We start from the raw sequence: 22,046 nt of genomic DNA, 5'->3' as shown, positions 1-22,046 counted from the left end.
GCGGGTCCCGGGGCTGAGGTCTCCAAGCCTACTCAGATTGGGACTGGGCCTTCTCCACCCAGACCCCCATCTTCCAGTAGGTAGGCGTCACACCCACCAGCTGCCACCAGTGCCAGGTTTGTCCCATCAACGGCCAAGACGCAGAGACTATAAAACCCAGCTCCCGGAAGTGCACGGCCACATTTGCAGCCATGCAACATCTTATTTTTTTCCTTTGGAGAACCTGGCAGGCTATCAAAAGTATCCTGCCTGCATGGCAGAGTCTGGCAAACTTCCCGTGTCGTACTCAATATGCCAAATACCAGTAACAATGATGGGTCTCATTCTCCTAATCCTAAAGAGCATTGAAATGGCTCTTTTAAAATCTCAGGGCTAGGAAGAAGGAGACGTTACTGGTGCCTGCTCGAGGAAATTGACGGAACAACTGGATGATCGTGATCGTGATCTAAATGACAAGAGATAGGTGTGTTTTGGGCACACTCACTGCGTGCATTCGGTGGCCATGAGGCACCTACCCACCTCGGCTGACCTCTGCAGCCAACAGATGCATGAAGGAGGGAACAGTACCACCAAGCTGGTTGGTGATCAGTCGCCATTTATTCCAGTCTCCATCCCACTGTTCATTCCATTCTCCCCACACGCCTATTCCAGTCTCACCGGGTACCCCATTTTTCAGTTTCCCCTGCCCCTCATTCCCATCTCCTACTGTCCCTCATACTAGTCTCCCCGAGTCCAGTCTCACAGCCTTAGTTGTAGAGCACAATCACCAGGTTGGGGATAGCAATTACACATAGTGTATTTGTACAATCAATAGATGTAAAGTCCTTCCCTAGGGGGAACCTTCTAAGACAAATTCTCAGCCAGCAAGGTGGTCCGCCTAAGGGCGAAATACCATCTAGAGGTGTATTTCTCCTTTCTTCAGAGGTGTATTTCTCCTTTCTTCAGTCCATATCCATTTAAACAGTTATCTTACTTCTTTTTTTCGTATGGACATAGTAAGAGATATATTAAGCTTAAAGAGTGGATCTCTTGGGGATTTCTCACTATAGATCGCAGACTACAGACCTCAGGCCAAATTAGTCCTTCCTAACCCCAGCAGGGTCCTTATCCAGTTGTTTCTCTTTGGAATATGACAGAATTTGTCCATGACTGTGCTCTTAACTTACAAGTTTTATGGTGCTTGACCTGTCCTTTTTCAATGCCAGGGTAGCTTACAGCTTGCCCTGGGTCCATCTAAGTCCCTTCCACAGGATCCTCCTTTTGGGGTGCTAGGAACTAAGGGAAACTGAAGCTTAAGTCGAGTAAATATGACATTCCAGGGTGAATATTATTCAGAATCAGTTAATTCCTAAGTTACAAAAGCATAGCATTAACTGTCTTCCTGTGTCTATACAAAAAGAACATTTTCCTCTAAAGTAAACTATGCAAAGGACATAAGGGAAAGAGAAAAGCAATATTTCACTTGCATATACAAAATCCAGAGTCCTTACAAGGATTTAACATTACAAGTCACAGGGTCTGATTTGGGGATGTTATTAACAGATAGGGGAAGCAGAGCACAGAGGAGAGTTAAAGATAAACAGAGGAATGGGAGTACCTCAGGAGCACTATGATGTACATAACTCAATAAACCTAAACTCCCTGCAGTAAAGGAGAAAGGATGGAGGAGAAAGGACAAATCTATGTTATCCTGCAGTAGGAAATTTAAAACACACACAAAAACACACAAGCCCAAACCATCAAATACCAACTTCAGCAAAAAGAATGGCCCAGACAAATACTAAGTTAATTGCCAAATACTATTGTAACCATAAAGATTAATTTAAAACCAAATACTTTAGGGGAATGAGATGAGAATAAAGTTAAGTATCTGCAGGTGTCAAGGACAGTAGACTCAAGGGCCAGGAATATTGATCCATAATTGGAAGCCTGTCTCATGAGCTGGGGGAGAAGACAGCTGGGATAGAGAAAAGACCATCAAGTGACTGGTGTTTGGAGGGCTTGCTCGGGATGGGAGATGAGTGTTGAAAGTAGACTACAGACCAAACATGATGGCCATTTACTACCTGTACTGCAAACCATAACAGCCAAAAGGAGAGAGAGTATAAAAGGTAATGTGCCTGCCACAGAGCGGAGGGGATGGCGGGAGGGATACTGGGAACATTGGTGGTGGAGAATGGGAACTGGTAGAGGGATGGGTACTCGATCATTGTATGACTGAAAAGCAATCACAAAAGTTTGTAAGTCTGTAAATACTCATGGTGAGATATATATATATATACACACACACACACACACATAATATCTGCAGGTATGAGGGCTACTTCCCGGTTAGGAGGTGCTCTCCAGACTACTCAGGCAGGACAAACCTTTGGGATCTGGAACTGAAATATGTCTCACAGTTTACACCCGACTCTGCCCAATCAGCCCCACAATGATTCCCTGGCTGTTCACTCCAACGCTTAGGTAAAGAAGGAAGGAGTGACTGTGCGCAACAGCCCCTGCTCAGATGTGGTGACAAGGCAGTGAATTTGCCATCAAAGAATCCTAGGTTCATTCTGGGGCATGTTTCTGGCTAGGGACCAAATTTCCTTGGGCACATACCTTGGGTGAAACCCCGGGCTACTTGTAGTCCAAAAATGCCCAGAACTCGCTGATAGGCACTCAGCAGAGAGCTACGTGGGAGCATCCATAGACTTGAATTCAAAATGCGGCGTGGAACTCATTAATGCTCTGGTTCACTCTTATGAGAGGGGGTGAGGGGAATGACTTTTATAGAGGGTACGAAGTGCATGCTTTGTATGTAGGAGTCACGTTCAGTCCCCAGCACAGCACAGCAGCCCATCACTGACTGCAGGAAATCTGGTCATGAACCAATAGTAGCTTCTGGGCATTGCTGGGTGTGGCACAGGAGTCAAAAGCAAGTACATAAAAACAAAAGACTGAATTAAGAACCTTGAAATCACATGGGTCCTTAAAGTCAGGAATACTCGCCTATCTACCAAAGATGTAATCCAGATACAAAGCAGAATACTATATCTGAATATATATGTATATAACATATATAACTGTAACACTGCACTGTAGCACTGTCCTCCCGTTGTTCATTGATTTTGCTTGAGCAAGCCCAGTAAAGTCTCCATTGTGAGACTTGCTACTGTTTTTGGCGTATCGAATATGTCACGGGTAGCTTGCCAGGCTTTGCCATGCGGGTGAGATACTCTTGGTAGCTTGCTGGGCTCTCCAAGAGGGATGCAGGAATTGAACCCAGGTCGGCCGCACGCAAGGCAAATGCCCTACCCGCTGTGCTATCGCTCCAGCCCATGTGTGAAACTAAATATTAAAAAGTATTAGGAAACAGGGGCTGGAGCAATAGTACAGTGGTAGTGCACAAACAATAAACAATCCAGAAAATACTTACATGTAATAAATAGTAATACATCTAAAATGAAAATATAACAAAATTATTTTGGTCCTACTAATTTTGAAAATTTTCATTTAATAAAAGGTATTCTATGAGTTAAAAAGATAGCACAGTGGGTAAGTGCTTGCCTTGCACACAGTTGATCTCTGACAGCCCATATTGTCCCAATTCCCAGGGGTAATGATCCTTGAGCCACAGAGCCAGGAGTAAGCCCTGAATACTGCCAGGTCTGGCTGAAAAAAAGAAAAATTTAAATTTAAAAAGGTATTCTAGAGCTAATGAGATGGCTTAAGGGGCTTGAGCTTTGCATGCAGGAGATGCAGGTTTGCTCCCTGTGCTGTGAGTTCTCCTGAACATCATCCCTAGAAACCCTCATGCACCTAGCTGGAAGTAGACCTTGAACACTGTTAGGGGTAATACAAAGAGAAAAAACAAACAAACATGAAGGTGGGAGGGATATTATCCATGGTGGTGGAAAATGGGCACTGGTGGAGGGATGGGTATTTGATCATTGTATAATCGAAACCCAAGCACAAAAAATTGTAAATCTACAACTGTACCTCATGGTGTTTCACTAATAAAAACAAACAAAAAACCCATAGAAAACCCTCTCGATTCAGGATTGCTACACAAATACCTTTACGTGGAGAGGACGGTTTGTTTTTTGGGCCAAATGTTGCAGTATTCAGGGCTTCCTCCTTGTTACGCACTCAAGGATCACTCCTGGTGGGACTTGGGGGACCATATGGGAAGTCCAGGATTGAACCCAGGTTATCAGAGTCCAAGGGAAACACCCTACCTGCTTTATTATCGTTCTGGCCCCTAGGTTCTTGTATTAAGTTAAATAAATTGAAATGGGATGACAGGCTGTGATTGGTATGATTGATGTGTAGTGTCAGTTATAACATGGTCCCCTTAGGGGCCAGAAAAATAGTACAGCAGGTAATATTGCTTTGCACACAGCCAATCCAAGTTTGTTGTTGATGTGTGATACCCACTATGATTCCCTCAGCCCAACAAGGAATGAGCCCTGAGCACAGTTAAGTGTGACCCAAACAAATGGCCCCATCACCTTTGCCCGGAGATGTCATTCTCAAAATCATCTGATCTTATCTCTTTGCCTATTGCTATGTAATAAATTAATCCAAAATTTAATGGCTTAAAATAAAACAGTTCTACTAAGAAACTTTCTTGCTTCTCTTACTTAGTCCTCTCTTTCAAGGTCTCTAAACATTTAATTCAAGGGTTTCAGCTGGGCTCAAGGCTTAGTCACCTCAAGTCAACTGGAAAACGGACTACTTCAAAGATCAGAATAGTAGACTGGATTTAAACTGCATGGGATATTGGCTTGCAGGTCTCATTGAATACTGAATGCTGCCTAGAGATTGTCAGCTCACAATAAGGCAGTTTGCTTCTCAGAATGAGCATGCAAGAAAAAGTGTGAACAAGACAAAAGCCACTTTTGAGTTTTATAATTCAAACTCAAAAGTGAAATCCTATCACTTTTCCATATTCTATATATGAAAAGCAAGTCATAATAGAGTGGTTGTTTTCCACTGACCTTAAAAAGTGAGAGTAATAGTAAAATACACCCTAAGGGATTTGTTTTTAGAACCACACCAGGCAGGCTGTGCTCATGGCTTACTCCTCACACACTTTGAAGCTCTGTACTCAAGGAATCACTCCTGGCAGGCTCAGGGAGCCATATGCAGTACTGGGGATTGAGTCTTGGTCGGCTGCATTTAAGGGAAGTGCCTTGCCACCCCAGATGTAAGGTTTCGTAACTACACTGGAGACAGTTCATTTTCTTCATGGTAATCGGGATCAGTGGCTAATCCTAGCAAAGATCACACTAGTTAGCATCGTTAAGTCCACTCTGCTCGTTGATTTAAAGCATGAAGAGGCCAAAATGCTTTAACTGATGCTTCATTAAAATCACAGAGCTGTAAAGATAGCAGGTAGGATTGTTGTCCTGCATGCAGTCAACCCAAGTTCAATTCCCAGTACCCCAAGCATGGCCTTGAGTGATCCCTGAGCACAGAGCCATGAATAAACCCTGACCATAGGTAGATGAGTACCAAAACAGACCAAAAACTGGCAAATAATAGAAATCAGAACTTAGTCATATACTAAATTTCTTCCCAATTGGGAATTTTCCAACCCTTTCCCTTCTACTTTCCAATAAACCTTTCTGTTTCCAACTCTTAAAAAAATCATAGAAATCATAGTAAATCTAGGGGCTGGAGCAATAGTATAGCCGGTGGCCTTGCACCACAGCCAACCTGGGTTCACCCCCTGAGTCTGCCATGGGAGATTTGTGAGCACAGAGCCAGGAGTAAGCCCTGAATGTTGACTCAAGTGCCTCCCCCGCCAAAAAAGAAATCATAGCAATCTGGATATATTTACAAACAACTAGAATTTATTCTAGTAGTAGAAAACAAAAACAGGTACCTGAAGAATCCATTTAGGTATTCCATGAGTAAAAAAGAAAGAGAAACAGGACATTATTTTATCAACTGATGCATACTTCAGCTACAATTTCAAGGAACTACAGAGAAATATACAACAGTGTTTCCAGGTAGCACAGTTTTCAGGCTGTAAAGAGAGTGGGGGACCAAATATCTGCTGCTGTTATGAAAATGCAGCTTTCAGGTAAAAATAAACCCAACGTTTTTCTTTTATCAGGGTTTCACGTACTTTTGCAAATTCATAGGGAAGTCAATATACAAAGTTAGCTGACCTTCCTGATTGAGTGAAACCTAATTACTTTAAATAGAAAACACTTTTTTAAAAAAGGAAACATTATCCATTGATCGCTAAAATCTTGAATTATAGAAACAATACAAAGTCAAAATGTTTTGGATCCCAAAATATCTGTGGACTAGAAAAAGAAAACCACTCTGCTATGAACATGGACTATCTTTAGCACATTACCTGACTCAGTTAAAAACCAAGAGTTCAATATTCAAATATGCTATTTACTTTGAAGCAGAAACACACTTAAACTGTGTTTTAATATTACACAATAATGCAATCCTGCACATCACAGCTTCCCAATTATAGGAGACAAATACTGAGAAATTGAAACAATTACATACTTTTTATAGAATTAAATCTTCATACTTGTATTTTACACTAATTATCATTTTATTCTGAACTAGTCACATTTCAAGTTCTCAACAGTTCAAACTATCAGACAGTAGAGGTTTATTTCATTAATTTTCATTCTCCGGTGAAAGTTTATTTTCCTGATGCCAAACATCAAACTCAGGGCCTCATACATACAAGGCAAGTGCTCTACATATTGCCAATCCCTGTGGTAACTGTATTTTAATTCATTCTTTAAATGGTACTTTGAGACAGGTACTTTGGTACAGAAATTAGGTAAGAATCTCAAGCCTCAATCTTAGTTTTCAAATTATATTATAGCATATTTGATTATTTGTGTACAGTTCTGGAAATATAAATTTCAACACGTGATCATTTAAAAATTCATCACATAAAAATGGCTATAATTTCAGTAAATTTTAGCTTTAAAAAACTGGGTGCTAAGAAGATACTGTAGCATGGAGTTTGCCTTGCAGCCAACCCGAGTTCAATTCCTATCATCCCACTGTGGTTCCCCAAGCCTGCCAGGGGTAATCACTGAGTGCAGAGCCAGGAGTAAGCCCTGAGCACCACTGGGTGTGTCTCTCTCCCCAAATTAAAAGATTAGGAAGAGGTGGGAGAGATAGTACAAAAGTAAGGCATTTGCCTTACACATGGCTGACCTGGATTCCATCCCTGGCATCCCATATGGTCCCCCGAGCACTATAAGGAGTAATTCCTGAGTGCAGAGCCAGGACTAACCTCTAGAGGCATCTCCAGGTATAGCCCCAAAACAACAACAAAAAAATATGAAAATTTTCCAATAGAAAAATTAATGGAAACAAACAAATGTATGTAAGATTTATCTTACTATCATTTTGACAATCTTAAGCTATAGATCCTCACTTTTCTTTGTTTAAGCACTTAAAGGAAATTTCAGATATTATCTCTTAATACATAAACTTCATAGTTCATCTCTAACAAATATTTTTACATAACTGCAATATCACAGCTAACAAAAACAGCTATTATCTAATCCTGTCAATATAGATTTCTCTGCCTGTCCAAATGGTAGGTCATTTGGTATGATTTAGTAAATTATTTAGGAATACTTTTGAAAAATAACATTATGGTAACAGTGTTCCCATTCACTCCTTTAAGTGAATTTCCTAAAGTTTAACCAGGCTCAAATGGGAGTTAGACATTTACATTATTCATGAACATATTCTTTTTAAATAAAATCTCAGTGCTAAGTTACTAGTAATTATGACGACGGGTTTCTTACATTCAAAACATTACCTCCAGAATTTTCTTTTTAGTGCTTCTTAACACAAAACTCATAAAGAGGGAGATGAGAGATGGCTCAAAGTGTTGGAGCATATGCTCTGCATGGGCGTGGCCACACACATACACAAAAAGAATTATTTAGTTACACTGTGAACTCGCTGATGGTAAGTAAGGTGGGAATGTTGTCTAAAAGCCTTCTTACATTCCTTACATTCATATGGCTTTTCACCAGAATGGATTCTCTGGTGCTGAATAAGAGAGGAATGAAGTCGAAAGGCCTTTCCACATTCTTTGCAGTCATAGGGTTTCTCCCCAGTGTGAATACTCTGATGCTGAGTAAGTTGTGAGAGTAGTCTAAACGTCTTCTCACATTCCTTACATTTATAAGGTTTTTCGCCAAAGTGAATACTCTGGTGTTGAGTAAGTTGTGAAAACAGTCTAAAGGCCTTCCCACATTCCTTACAATCATAGGGTTTCTCTCCAATGTGAATGCCCTGATGTGAAATAAGTTCGGAGTAACGCCGGAAGAACTTCTGACACTCCTTACACTCATAAGGTTTCTCACCTGTATGAATTCTCTGATGAAGAGTTAGATGATATGCACGACTAAAGGTTTTCCCACACTCCTTACAATCATAGGGCTTCTCCCCAGTATGAATTCTCTGATGGAGAGTAAGTTGTTGCCGCACTCTAAAGGCCTTCCCACATTCTTTACACTCGTAGGGTTTTTCACCAGTATGAAGTTTGTGATGTAGCCGAAGGCCTGTGCTACACAGAAAAGCTTGTCCACACTCCTTACATTCATAGCACTTTTCAGCAATATTAAGTCTTTGATGTCGAGTGAGGTGTGCATATTGTCTAAAGGTCTTCCCACATTCCTTACATTCATAGGGTTTCTCACCAGTATGAATTCTTTGATGGAGATTAAGTTGTCCTCGTACCCTGAAGGCCTTTCCACATTCTTTACACTCATAGGGCTTCTCACCAATATGAATTCTCTGATGAACTCGAAGATCTGAGCCGCATGTGAAGATCTTTCCACATTTCTTACATTCACAGAGTTTGTCAGAAGTATGAATCCTCTGATGTCGACTAAGGTGGGCACTCTGTCTAAAGGCTTTTCCACATTCTTTACATTCGTAGGGCTTTTCACCAGTATGAATTCTTTGATGAAAAGTAAGTTGCTGACGGACCCTAAAAGCTTTCCCACATTCCCCACATTCATAGGGTTTCTCTCTACTATGAATTTTTTGATAAAGAGTAATAGGTGTGAGTTTTCTGTAAGCAGGCATTTTTTCAGAAGTACTTCTTTCCATTTGCTTGAAATATTCCTTCTGAGGGCCTGCTTCTTCCATAAACCTTTTATATTCATAATTTTTCCTCAAAAACGAATCCTCAATGGCACAACTTCTAATTTTTTCCACTATTTCCCACTGGGATAAATTCATTTCACAAATATTCTTTTCTTGAAATGCTTTTTTGTCATATCTGGGTTCCAAATCTGAAAAAAACATGATCAATAAATACTATTTTCTTATTTTAGAGAAAGCAAATAAAAATTTTATAATAAGTTGCCACCCACAAACAAGCCCTCTGGCTGCTGATCGAGCTGCTTATCAGCCATGATCCCAGAGACTCAGAGACAAAGCTCAGAACTCAGTGGCTTTTGGCAGAAATCCCTCCAGATTTAATTATTAAAACTTCAGAATTCCAAAATCGTGTGGCTGCTATAGCAGCTGTGCATTATCATATATCATATGCAATTCATAATCAGCAATAGAAAACAAATTGTCTAATGTTGCCTTTTTGGCAGATCTAAGTGTTGGGGTAAAATCCCAAATAATAATGGTGGGTTTGGTGTCAAAATACTGAATGTAATCAAGGTAGAGAGAGAGTAACATGGAAATTGTCTGCCATGCAGATGGGGAGAGGTGTAGGATGGGGTGGATACTGGGGGTTTTGGTGGTAGAAAATGTGCACTGGTAAAGGGTCAGGTGTTTCATCATTGTATGACTGAGACTTAAACAGAAAGCTTTGTAACTGCTCTCATGTTTTTTTAAAAAAAATTAAAATTAAAAAAAAATAAGAGGCCAAAGAGATAATATAGCAGATAACGTTCTTGCCTTACATGCAGCCTACCCACACCTGATCGCTGGCACCCATATGGTCACAAGAGCCTCACCAAGAGTAATTTCTAAGCAAAAGCCGAAAATAACCATCGATATAGTTGGGCATGCCACAACCTGGCCCCATCCTAACCCTCCAAAAAACACACACAATAAAGCAAAATTGAAATAAATGGGCTAAAATACTAAAATATTATGTACTTTGAAAAAAAGTTAGGAAACTATAAAAATGATAAAATGCAGATCAAAATCTGAGAATCCCTATATAATATTTTGTATTTTTTTTATTGCAATTAGGTATAAGTTAAAGTCTTGCTCCATTCAATTTTCTGGGAATTGGGGGCTGGAGCAATAGCACAGCGGATAAGGCATTTGCCTTGCATGCGGCCAACCTGGGTTTGATTCCCAGCATCCCATATGGTCTCCCAAGCTCCGCCAGGAGTGATTCCTGAGTACATGAGCCAGGAGTAACCCCTGTGCATCGCCGGGTGTGACCCAAAAAGCAAAAAAATAAATTAATTTTTTTTTTAAATTCTGGGAATGCTGATTTTTGGGTCCCTGCAGCATTGAGTACTATTCATCCTGAAGGTATTATGTTAAGAATCAGAAAAACTATCCCTGGTGACTATTAAATTTGTATTTTTAATTTGTTCCTTCTTTAACACTTAAGTTTCAATTTTCTTTTTACAAATTGATTTCCTCAATTTTTACTTATCTTGTTATACAAACATCCCCAAGGATAAGAACCTTTTACTTATCACTGAATAATAAAATCACAGTGCACACTAACTGTTAATTACTAAGTTCACATAATTAAATCATTAGATATGTTGCTTCCTTATACCTCAGTAGTCTGATTAAATATCCTCCCCCCTTTTTTGTTTTTGGCCTATACCCACTTACTCCAATATGTGCTCAGGTATCACTCTTGGCAGTACTCAGGGACCTTTTGTGGTACTGGGGATTGAAATCATGTCAGCTTCATGCAAGGCAAATACCTGCTTTACATAGTATCTCCCTAGCCCTAAAAATTTCCTTTTAAATAACTTTGTCTTATTTTAGGGCCCTACCTGGTAATGCTCAGGAGTTACTTCTGCCTCTGCACTCAGGAATCATACTTGGAGATGATATAAGGGACCATATGGGATGCCAAGGATCAAACTCAGTTCTTCTGTATGCAAGGTAAGGGACTTGCCTGCTCTCCTATCTCTTCATTCCTTTATTTTCTCTTTTTTTTTTTGCTTTTGGGTCACACCCGGCAATGTACAGGGGTTACTCCTGGCTCTGCACTCAGGAATTACTCCTGGCGGTGCTCAGGGGACCAAACTGGGATTCAAACCCAGGTCGGCCACGTGCAAGGCAAATGCCCTACCTGCTGTGCTACTGCTCCAGCCCCTCATTCCCTCTCTCTTTAACTCTCCCTATCAGGCTGTCAATCTCTCTCAACCAAAAAGGCAGTATAAAACTAGGGCAATCTCATATTTTTTGGAAAAAGTTAAAGGCCCCAGTTAGAAAAAGTAGATATAAATAAGGCAGTAATTAGCTCAAATGTCAAAACCACAAGAAGTATTCAGCTATAAAGTATGATAAATATTCTAATATTGGATTCCAAAGGATTCAAAAATTAAAAACAGTTCACTAGGATAAAAGAAATTACTCAATATGCTAGTGCACATATTTTGTATGTAGGAGGGCTGAGTTGAATCCCTGGCCACATTGTCCCCTGAAAAACCTTCAGAAGTGACCCATGGAGCCAGAGTCCCTCCAGGTATAGTCCCAAACTACTCCCTCTCCAACCCAAATAAATACTACTCTAAAAAGAAGATATCTGGGACTAGAGCGATAGCACAGCGGGTAAGGCGTTTGCCTTGCACGCAGCCAACATGCCGACACAGGTTCGATTCCCAACATCCCATATGGTTCCCTGAAAACCGCCAGGAGCAATTCCTGAGTGCATGAGCCAGGAGTAACCCCTGAGCATCGCCGGGTGTGACCCAAAAAGCAAGAAGAAAAAGAAAAAGAAAAGAAGATATCATCAAATTCCCAAGGTGCATATAATAGATTAATATTGGTTTGCATGCAACCAACCTGTGTTCAATCCTTGACACCCCGTATGGTCCCCCAAACCCTGCCAGTACTGACTGCTGAGCAGAGCCAGGAGTAAACCTTGAGCACAGCTGGATATATCCCCAAAATAAATCAAAAAACATCCAAATAGTTGTAAGAAAAATGAGAACATGATTACCACATAAACACCTACATTAACTGGAACAAATGTTAAACAATGGAAAAATGAATAAAAGGAAGTGATCAGAACATGTGCGAAATAAGTTAAACTTGGAGCAGAAATTATTTTCATTTACAGGTATCAGTTTTTTTAAATTTTTGTTTTTGGCCACATCTAGCAATGCTCAGAGGTTACTCCTGGCTACAGACTCAGGAAATACTCTGGGCACTCAGGGATCCTTATAGGCAGTGCTCAGGAAACCATATGAGGTGGACAGCAGAAATTGAACTCTCAGGTCAGCTGTATGCAAGACAAGTGCCCTACCTGCTCAGTCCCCTTGGATATTTTCTTTAAATCAATGTGTTCTCTTCCTAGCCAAGTTTAACAGCATAAGTTTGCCTTATTAGCATTACTCACCTAGACTCCATCTTCTTTTCTCATTCCTCACAATCATCCAGGGTTCTTTCCCTTGCTCTAAAAGGGTAATTACATCTGGCTTAGAAAAGGAATACCCTGCTTGAAAAGAAAAGGAACAAAAGAAATTACTTGATCAGGCCTAAAAGATCAATTTAAAGAAATGGAGCACATATCTTACAGGTTAAGGAGTCCAAATTTGATCCTCTGCACTGCATCTCCTCCCACCACCCACCCAGCACCAGTGGTGTGACCCTGAAAGACCCAGAATGGCCCTTATGTCCTTTAGATATATTTTGGAGCTTAAAAAGAAAGGAATGAATTTACCTTAACAAAGAAATGTAATGAGATTGAAAATACATTACGATAGTACAGTGAGTAGGGTGTTTGCCTTGCATGTGGCCAACCCATATGGCTGACTCAAAATCCAATAAGGTTCCCTGAGCACCACAAGTAATTCCTATGTGCACAGCCAGAGGAGTAACCCCTGAGAGTAACACCAGGTGTGGGTCTGCCACATACACACTGTTCATTAATTTGCTCGAGCGGGCACCAGTAACATCTCACAACAAATTGTGAGCCTTGTTGTTACTGTTTTTGGCATATCGAATACGTCTGGGGAAGCTTGCCAGACTTTGCTGTGCAGGCGAGATACTCTTGGTAGCTTGCTGGGTTCTCCGAGAGGGGAGGAGGAATCAAACCCAGGTCGGCCGTGTGCAAGGCAAATGCTCTACCTGCTGTGCTATTGCTCCAGCACTACATACACACACAAAAAGAAAAACATAGTTACTCCAGGACCATAAATCATTATGAAAACAGAACTGGAACAACAGTATAGCGGGTAGAGTGCTTGCTTGCCTTGTGTGCCAGTGACCAGGGTTCAATTCCTGGCATCCCATATTATCCCCCAGGTCCACCAAGAGTGATCCCTAAGCACCACTAGGTATGGCCAAAAAACAAAAATGAAAAGGGAAGAATGATGATGGTGGTTATGATGTCTTCCCACAATTATTGTGAAGTTTAACTTCAAAAGTTCTTTGACCAAAGAGATAGTACAGAAGTTAAGGCACTTGTGCAGTATGCAGTCAACCTCAGCTGGATTCTGAGCCCCATGTATGGCCCCAAGCAGCATCAGGTATGGCCCAAATTCCACCCTCAATAAAATAAAAACAGACGTAAAGTTCTTAGAGTAGGGTTTATTACATAATAAGCATTATCTATGCTTAATTTGAACTATTTTTGTGTTTTTAAAAAACATTTTATTAAGTAAAAAACAACTAACTCACTGCCAGGATATTAGATGCACATTAAATGCACAGTTGATATACTTTAAACTTTTATTCCTGTTTTGTTGTTATCACATCTGTCTATGCTCAGGACTCCTCCTTACTGTGCCCAGGATCATACTGGTGAGGTTTAGAAAGCCATATATATGGGGTGCCAGAGATAAAAGTATGGGTTAGCCATATGCAATTCAAGCCCCTCACCCACTGTACAATCTCTTCAGCCAGTTTTAAACTTTTAATTATGAACCAATGAAAAAAATAAAATGAAAGGACAATAAGCTGTAGTAAACTAGAACATGTTCACTTGATTAATTATTGATTCCACCTGGTATCATACATTGTAAGAGCTTTTCCCATAAGTATGCAGAGCCAGGCATCTGTTTTCACACTTAAATAGCACTTAAGGAGGCTGGAATGATAGTATAGCGGGTAGGGTGCTCACCTTGCACACAGCACACCTAACTTCTATTCCAGTACCCCATATAGTCTCCCAGGCCTGCAAGGAGTGATCCCTGAATGCAGATCAAGGAGTTAGTCATGAGTACTGCTGGATATGGTTCCCAAAACAAAAACAAGACAAAAAATCAAATAGCTGTAAAATTAGTAAATGTCAAACCATCTATTACAGTATAAAACTCTATTTCTCTAAAAGCAGCTTTGCTAAGAATTCACAGGTATCTTGAAAAAGATACACTGATAGGAAAGGTAGAAAAAGCGGGAGCAATAGTACAGCAGGTAAAGTGCTTCCCTTGCATGTAGCTCATCCTGATTCGATGCCTGGTACCCCATACGATACCCTGATCATTGCCAGGAGTGACCCCTGAGAATTGCCGGGGGTGGCTCAAAAAAACAAAAACAAAAACAAAAAGGTATAGGAAGATATAAAGGTGAATGAAGCCTGAAGAAGCTATTTAATTGCTTAATAACTACCAGAACCAACTGCCAAACTACAAAGCATATATTTACTTTTTTGTCTAGAAAGTTAGCTCTAAAATTCAGTCCTATAAATTTATTTGACAGATAAACTTACCCACGGACACCAAGTTGCTGTAGTTCTCTAATGTCACATCTCTGTACAAATTCCGCTGATGGGAATTCAAATATTTCCACTCTTCCTGGGAGAAATCTATAGCCACATCTCTGAATACCACCATATTCTGAAATAATAAAATTATGTATCATTTGTAAGATGATTCACTTCTTTGAAGAACCGTACTCTAATGTTGCATGCTATGCATGTAGTCTCTGTTGCATATACTACTCCCCTTACCCTTCTTAAAAGAAAAAAATCAGAGCTGGGGAGATGGGTCAATAGGCTGAGCACATCCTTAGCCTCTAGCAGGCCTGTGTTCAATTCCTGAACACCACCAAGAGCAAAGCACAGGACTGGAAGCAGCTCTGAGCATTACTAGGTATGGCCCCAAAAAAACAAAACAGAACAAAATTTTAAGTACAGCTTAACTAAAATCAAAGAATTTCTTCCAGACGTAACTTCATTATTAATTGTATCATAAGCATGTTTCTTTCAGATTATAAATCCTTATTTAATATTTTAAATTTATTGAACAACTGTTCATTTCACAGATGCTAGATATAATAAGTATATTCAGATACTCTTGGGGGGGGAGGCGGATGCAGGTCACATCTAGTGGTGCTCAGGAACCATATAGGGTCAAATTTGGTTTGGTCATATGCAAGGCAAGAGCCCTACTCCTTGTACTATTTCTCCAACCCATTATTTCTATACTTTTGATTCTATTATTGGGGCAAGAAAGAGAGTGTAGGGGTTCTATCTTATGTTATCGACCCAGTTTACTCTCCAGCACTACATGGTCCCCTGACACTTCAGGGTGCAATCATGGAGGCCCCAAACACCACAGGTGTGGCCAAGATTACCCCAGCACCAGCAGTACTGGGCCTGAGCAGCACCTTGCATTCTCGTACTCACCCACCAGCCCAGCTAGCCAAGAACTCCCAGAGTTGACTCCCATGCTCTCTGAATTCTTCTTGGTAACTCCCCCCAATAATTAAACACATTAAATCATATTTAGAATTTAGGTTACACAAACTCTCTAAAGCTGTAATATGCTTGCTTAGACATGTGGTTACTGAATTTTGCTTCCCAAATTAAAAAGTGCTATCATTTAAAATACACAGCAAGCACCAAAGAGATTGTTCAGCAGGGTAGGGCACTTGCCTTGCATGTGGCCAGCTTGAATTTTATCCCCAGTACCCCATATGGTCCCTTGAACCCCATCAGGAGTGGTTCCTGAGTGTAGAGCCAGGAGTAACCCATGAGCATTGCAAGATGCAGCCCCCAAAACAAAAACAAACATAAAAGATATAGCAGACATTTAAGACTTAGAAACAATATGAAGTATCTCAACAATTTTTATATTGATTATACTTTGTTGGTATTTTTGTTTCTGGGTCATAAGTAGTATTGCTCAGTTGCTTCTGGCAGTGCTTTGGGGACCATCTGGTGATGTAATTAGGAAGCTCATTAGGAAGCCCATTGACTCTGGCTCCTAAATACAGAGCACACACTCCAGTCCTTTGAGCTATCGCTTCAGCTCCTATACTGACTATACTTTGATATCTTCATTTTAGCAATACTGGATTTAAAAAATTAAAATTGCATATGTTTTTAAAACAGTGATGCCTACTCATCCTCAGGGAAATGTAAATCAGAACAATGAGACATTATCTCACATTTGTGAGACTAGCACACACAAAAAAGGGTTACAAATACCAATTGTTTATTGATGAGGATGTTGGGAGAAAGGAACCCTCACTCACTGATTCAATCTCTTTGAAAAACAATATGGACACCTCAAAGAAGTAATATGACTCTGCAATTCCACTTCTTGGAACCTACCCCAAAGGTCCAAAAATACTATTGTGAAAAGACATTTGTGCTCCTATGTTCATTGCAGCACTACTTATAGCCAAAATCTGGAAAATTGTACAAATGTTTAAGAACATATAATGGATAAAGAAACAATGGTATCCCATCCAGTTAAAAATTTAACTCCAGGGGCTAAAGTGATAATATGGTAGGGAGGGGTTTGCCTTGCACACGTCCAACCCAGGTTCAATTCCCAGCATTCCGTATGGTCCCCCTGAGCTCCCCCAGGAGTAATTCCTGAGTGCAGAACCAGGAGTAATAACCCCTGAGCATCACCGGGTGTGACCCAAAATGCAAAAAAAAATTTACCCCAGCTGTATCACCCCACCAAAATTTTAGAATTCCTGGAGCAATATCTCATATTCTACACCACTGATATACCAGGAGTAGCATACCACATTGGATGGGATGTAAAGTAGAAGGCAACCAATCTCTATCAAGAAAATATTAACACATGTCTTAACCTGTACAACATGTTAGTTGTTGGATATTAACCCTAAGTGTTTTAGGCTTCATCAGTGAATTTCCCCTTTTCCTCCTCCCACAGAACCTTACAGTCTTGTGAGCACCTCTTATCCCCCGAGTTTATCTTTAACCTCCTTTGTTTAAAATGAGATGTTTTACATCTCATTGTCACAATTCCCCAAGTCAATCTTGGTTACTTCTAAGCCAAAACTTTCTGGTAACTCTGGATTTTGTATTTGTAGTGCATTACTTGCTTTTATATTTCCCCTACAGCCTTTTTATATTTTACTATAGAACAATGTTCTTCACTTAAATAAAGACAGTTAATGCTGTGCTCCTAATATTTGGGAGTTGAGTGACTGTGAAATATATCTACTCCTGGGTATCTGTCATAATTACTTGACTCAGGCTTCAGCTGCAATTTTTCCTAACACCCCAAAAGGGAAGTCCCGCCATGGGACTGGGATGGACCTGGGGCAAGTGACAAAGCTACCCTGGCATCGAAATGGGACAGTCTAGAAAGCATAAATGTATGGTTTTGATGTAAGCTTGTTATAACTTAAGAGACAGGATCCCCATGGGGAAGGACAAGCTGAACTGGCCTGAGGACTTAGTCTGGTATTTATGGTAAAAGCCTTGCTTGTGGGGCTGGAGCAATAGCACAGCAGATAGGGCGTTTGCCTTGCACACAGCCGACCTAGGTTCGATTCCCAGCATCCCATATGGTCCCCTGAGCACCGCCAGGAGTAATTCCTGAGTGCATGAACCAGGAGTAACTCCTGTGCATCACCGGGTGTGACCCAAAAAGCAAAAAAAAAAAAAAAAAAAAAAAAAGCCTTGCTTGTTCTCAGAGCCCACAGAAATAAGTCTTGGAATCTATATCTCTTACTGTGTTTATACAAATAACTGCAAGTATTACTAAGAAGTAAACTAAATTCTTTAATATGTACAACTTAAGGGAAAGATAAAAGCAATACAGATGTCCCGGGGAGACAGAGTGTCTATTGCCTCTGCTGAAATGTTTAAATGCTTAAATTAATCACACCTACATGCAGTCCTATACCTCAAACCCCTTCAGATATTCTGTAAGTATGTGAGCAGCTCTGCATTAAATGGGCCAATTTCACCATCAGTGTGTGGTCCTCCCACTCTTTGTTTCTCTGCTAAGAGGCCTGGGGAAGATAAGGGAGACGGCTCTCAACCACCAAATGCATGCATCACAGCACCCTCACACTTTGTCAACTCAAAGATAGTAATCTCTTATACAAGGGCTTTATGGCTCCAGGGTGAGATACAAAAACCTTCACATACTTTCTTCTAAGGAAATAATTTTTGATTATTTTTAGCAAATTAATCATAACAAGCAATACAAAATAAATCATTTAGGGCCTGATATTGGGGGTGGTTTGGGTGGTGGGAAGGTATAATGGTGATTGGACTGGTATTGGAAAATTGAATTTAATATATTATCGCAAAAAACTTTATAAAATTTACAAAAAATTTTATAAAAAAAGAAACAATGGTATATATCCACATTGGAATACTACTCAGCTATAAGAAAAATGAGGACTAGAGAGATAGTGGGTAAGGTGCTTGCTTGCATGCAGCTAATCCAGGTTCAATCCCCCACACTGCATATGGTCCAAGCTCTGCCTGCAGTAATTCCTGAAGACAGAGCCAGGAATAAACCCTAAAGACCACTGCTGTGGCTCAAAGCCACAAAAAAAAGAAAGAACAGAGTCATGAAATTTGCCATGCCACTTTGAGGATGGAACTAGGGGTCAGAGGTGGTTGGGAGGAAACCATGAGACAATGATGAAGGGTAGCAGTAGAAGATATGGTGTTAGAATATTGTATGCAGGAAAACCTATTGTTAACAGTATTGTAAATCCCAGTGCTTCAATCAAAAAAGTTTTTAATTTTTAATTAAAAACAAAATAAAATGGGATAGATAAAAAGTGTTAACAACTTGATGTCAGAGTGATTGTACAGCAGGTAGGAAACCTGCCTTGCATGCAGTCGACACCCTGACACCCCATATGGTTCTCCAAGCCTGCCAGGAGTGATCCCTGAGCACAAAGACAGGAGTAAGCCCTGAACACCACACAGGTGGACCTGCCCCCCTCCAAAAACAAGTGTAACAACTACGTATGTGTCTTGTTTATTATTGAATGCTTTTTCTTTGGTACGGAGTAGCATCTGCGTCACACCTGGCAGTGTTCAGGACTTACTACTAGTCTGTGCTCAGGGATCAGTGCTGGTGGGACTTGGGAGACCATATGGTGTGAGGATCAAACCTGGGTCCACAGTGTTCCAGGCAAGTGCCAGACCCCTTGTACAATCACTTGAGCCCCTTGAACACTTTTTTGGGGGGCAGGGGGGCTCTGGGCCACACCTAGTGGTGCTCAGGGGTTACTCCTGGCTCTGCATACAGGAATCACTCCTGGTAATGCTCAGGGAACCATATGGGATGCAAGATATTTTTATATGGATGACCTGGTAGTGTTTGGAGGGCATATGGTCACAGGGAATGAATTCACAGGGAATGACCTCAGAGCTTTTCATGTGCTTGGTATGTGCTTGCTGTACCAGTTGATCATATTTTTAACCCCCTGTTCCATAATTTTTGTGGGGATAGGAGTTGGGCCACACCATGCAGAGTTAAGGCCTTACTCCTGCCTCAATGTTCAGGGAACTCTCTAGGTGGAGTTCAGGGGAACAAATGTGATGCTCAGGATTGAATCTGGATTTGCCACATGCATGATGAGAACCTTACCTTCTGTACTATCTCTCTATATTCTATCATTTTTCTCTTCTCTCTTGTTTTGGGAGGTGGGGAAGGAGGGGTGGGTCCACATCCAGCAATGCTCAGGGTTACTCCGGGTTCTGCACCCAGAAATCAACTCCTGATGATGCTCAGGGGACCATAAGGGATGCGGGGATTGAACCTCAGTCAGCCGCATGCAAGTTAAGTGCTTTATCCACTGTACTATCTCTCCAGCCCCAATATTCTATCTTTGTTGTCAGCCCCAATATTCTATCTTTGTTGTTAGTGTTCTGGGGTTTGCTTTTTTGTTTTTGTTGGTTTCTGAATCATACCCAGCAATGCTCAGGGTTTCTCCTGGTTCTATATTTGGTGGGTCTCAGGGGACTGTATAGACGCTGTGGGAATCATGGATCAAACACAGGTCAGCTGGAGGCTGGAGCAATAGCACAGCGGATAGGGCGTTTGCCTTGCACACAGCTGACCTGGGTTCGATTCCCAGCATCCCATATGGTCCCCGGAATACCGCCAGGGGTAATTCCTGAGTGCATGAGCCAGGAGTAACCCCTGTGCATCCCCGGATGTGACCCAAAAAGAAAAAAAAACACACAGGTCAGCTGCATGCAAGGAAAACACCTTATCCACTCTACTATCTCTCCGGCCCCAAGATTTTAAATTATGTATGTAGCTCATGTTATAATTCTTTTGTTTTCTTTAATTTTGTTTTTGCTTTTTGGATTGGTCCAGAGCAATAGCACAGCGAGTAAGGCATTTGCCATGCATACGGCCAACCCAGGTTCAATTCTTCCTTCCCTCTCAGAGAGTCCGGCAAGCTACTGAGAGTATCCCACCCACACGGCAGAGCCTGGCAAGCTACCCATGGCATATTCAATACGCCAACAACAGTAACAAGTCTCACAATGGAGATGTTACTGTTGTCCGCTCAAGCAAATCGATGAACAATGGGAGGACAGTGTTACAGTGTTTTTGGGTCATACCCAGAAATGCTCAGGAATTACTCCTGGCAGTACTAAGGTTCCATATGAGATGCCAGGGATCAAACCTGAGTCAGTCACCCTCCCTGGTGTACTATCACTCCAGCCCCTTTTAATTCTTTTGGACAGTATCCAATAAAGAGTTCCCAGTTCTGACCATCTCTGTTCAAATATCTCCCTATAGGGAATTCATTTATGTGGGTATTTCATTTCTGCTTTATCAATGCTCAAGACCCAGAGCAAACAGAAAGGAGAAACAGAATGATTTGGCAAATTCACAAGTGTATGAGGAGGAGAGGGGGGAACCACAGGAAGGATGTGGGCTGCTCTCTTGAGAATGGGAGAGAGAGGGGCTAGAGAGATAGCACAGTGGGTAGGGCCTTTGCCTGGCACGTGGCCGACCCAGGTTTAATTCCCAGCATCCCACATGGTCCCCTGAGCACCACCAAGAGTAATTCCTGAGTGCAGAGCCAGCAGTAACCCCTGAGCATTGCCAAGTGTGACCCAAAAAGAAAAAAAAGAGAGAGAGAGAGAGGGTCACAGAGATAATACAATGGTTAAGGAACTTGCCCTGCACACAGCTGGCCCCGGTTCAATCCCCAATACAACATATGGTCCCAGGAGCACCACCAGGAGTGATTCCTGAACACAGTGCCAGGAAGAGTAAGCCCTGAGTAGTGCTGAGTGTGGTCCCAAAATGAAAACAAAATGAAACAAAAAACTGGGGAGGAGCTGTCAAGTTGGGCTCTGTCAGGAAGTTCCAGGGTAAGTAACGAGAATATTCACATATCCTGGAAAAAATCCTGCAGTACTTCATATAGAAACACCAACTTACATGAGCCATGGTTTTAGAGTTCCAAGAAATAGTCCGTTTTTCTCAAGGATCATTTACCGGTGAAGCAGAGTCCATTGAAGTCAGAGCTAAGGGAACAACATGAAACAATGAAAACAACTGCCTCAGAGTGCCCATACTTTAATATATTCACCCTGCATCTCAATTTCTGGAGATGTTATCCCCCCAAACTGGAGAAAATCACTTGCACATGGACACTCTTCTGCAGAA

General features: G+C 41.2%; 1 protein-coding gene across 1 annotated transcript in view; it reads right to left on the bottom strand.

The window, feature by feature from the left end:
• Positions 1-7,921: 7,921 nt before the first annotated feature.
• The window catches only part of LOC130043966 (zinc finger protein 30 homolog), a 22,645-nt gene continuing 8,520 nt past the window's right edge, over positions 7,922-22,046 (bottom strand). Inside the window, exons 2-5 of the mRNA XM_056136507.1 lie at positions 21,819-21,904; positions 14,882-15,008; positions 12,569-12,667; positions 7,922-9,299 (exon numbers count right to left, since the gene is read on the bottom strand). Coding sequence (XP_055992482.1) covers positions 7,933-9,299; positions 12,569-12,667; positions 14,882-15,008; positions 21,819-21,827 — 1,602 coding nt within the window. The 5' untranslated portion in view covers positions 21,828-21,904 and the 3' untranslated portion in view covers positions 7,922-7,932. The remainder of the gene's footprint in view (positions 9,300-12,568; positions 12,668-14,881; positions 15,009-21,818; positions 21,905-22,046) is intronic.

The sequence above is a fragment of the Sorex fumeus genome, unplaced genomic scaffold (assembly GCF_029834395.1).
Source record: "Sorex fumeus unplaced genomic scaffold, SorFum_2.1 ptg000122l, whole genome shotgun sequence".
Taxonomy (NCBI): Eukaryota; Metazoa; Chordata; class Mammalia; order Eulipotyphla; family Soricidae; genus Sorex; species Sorex fumeus.
The sequence above is the reverse complement of the archived record's forward strand: the minus strand, read 5'-3'. Positions and strand labels throughout refer to the sequence as shown.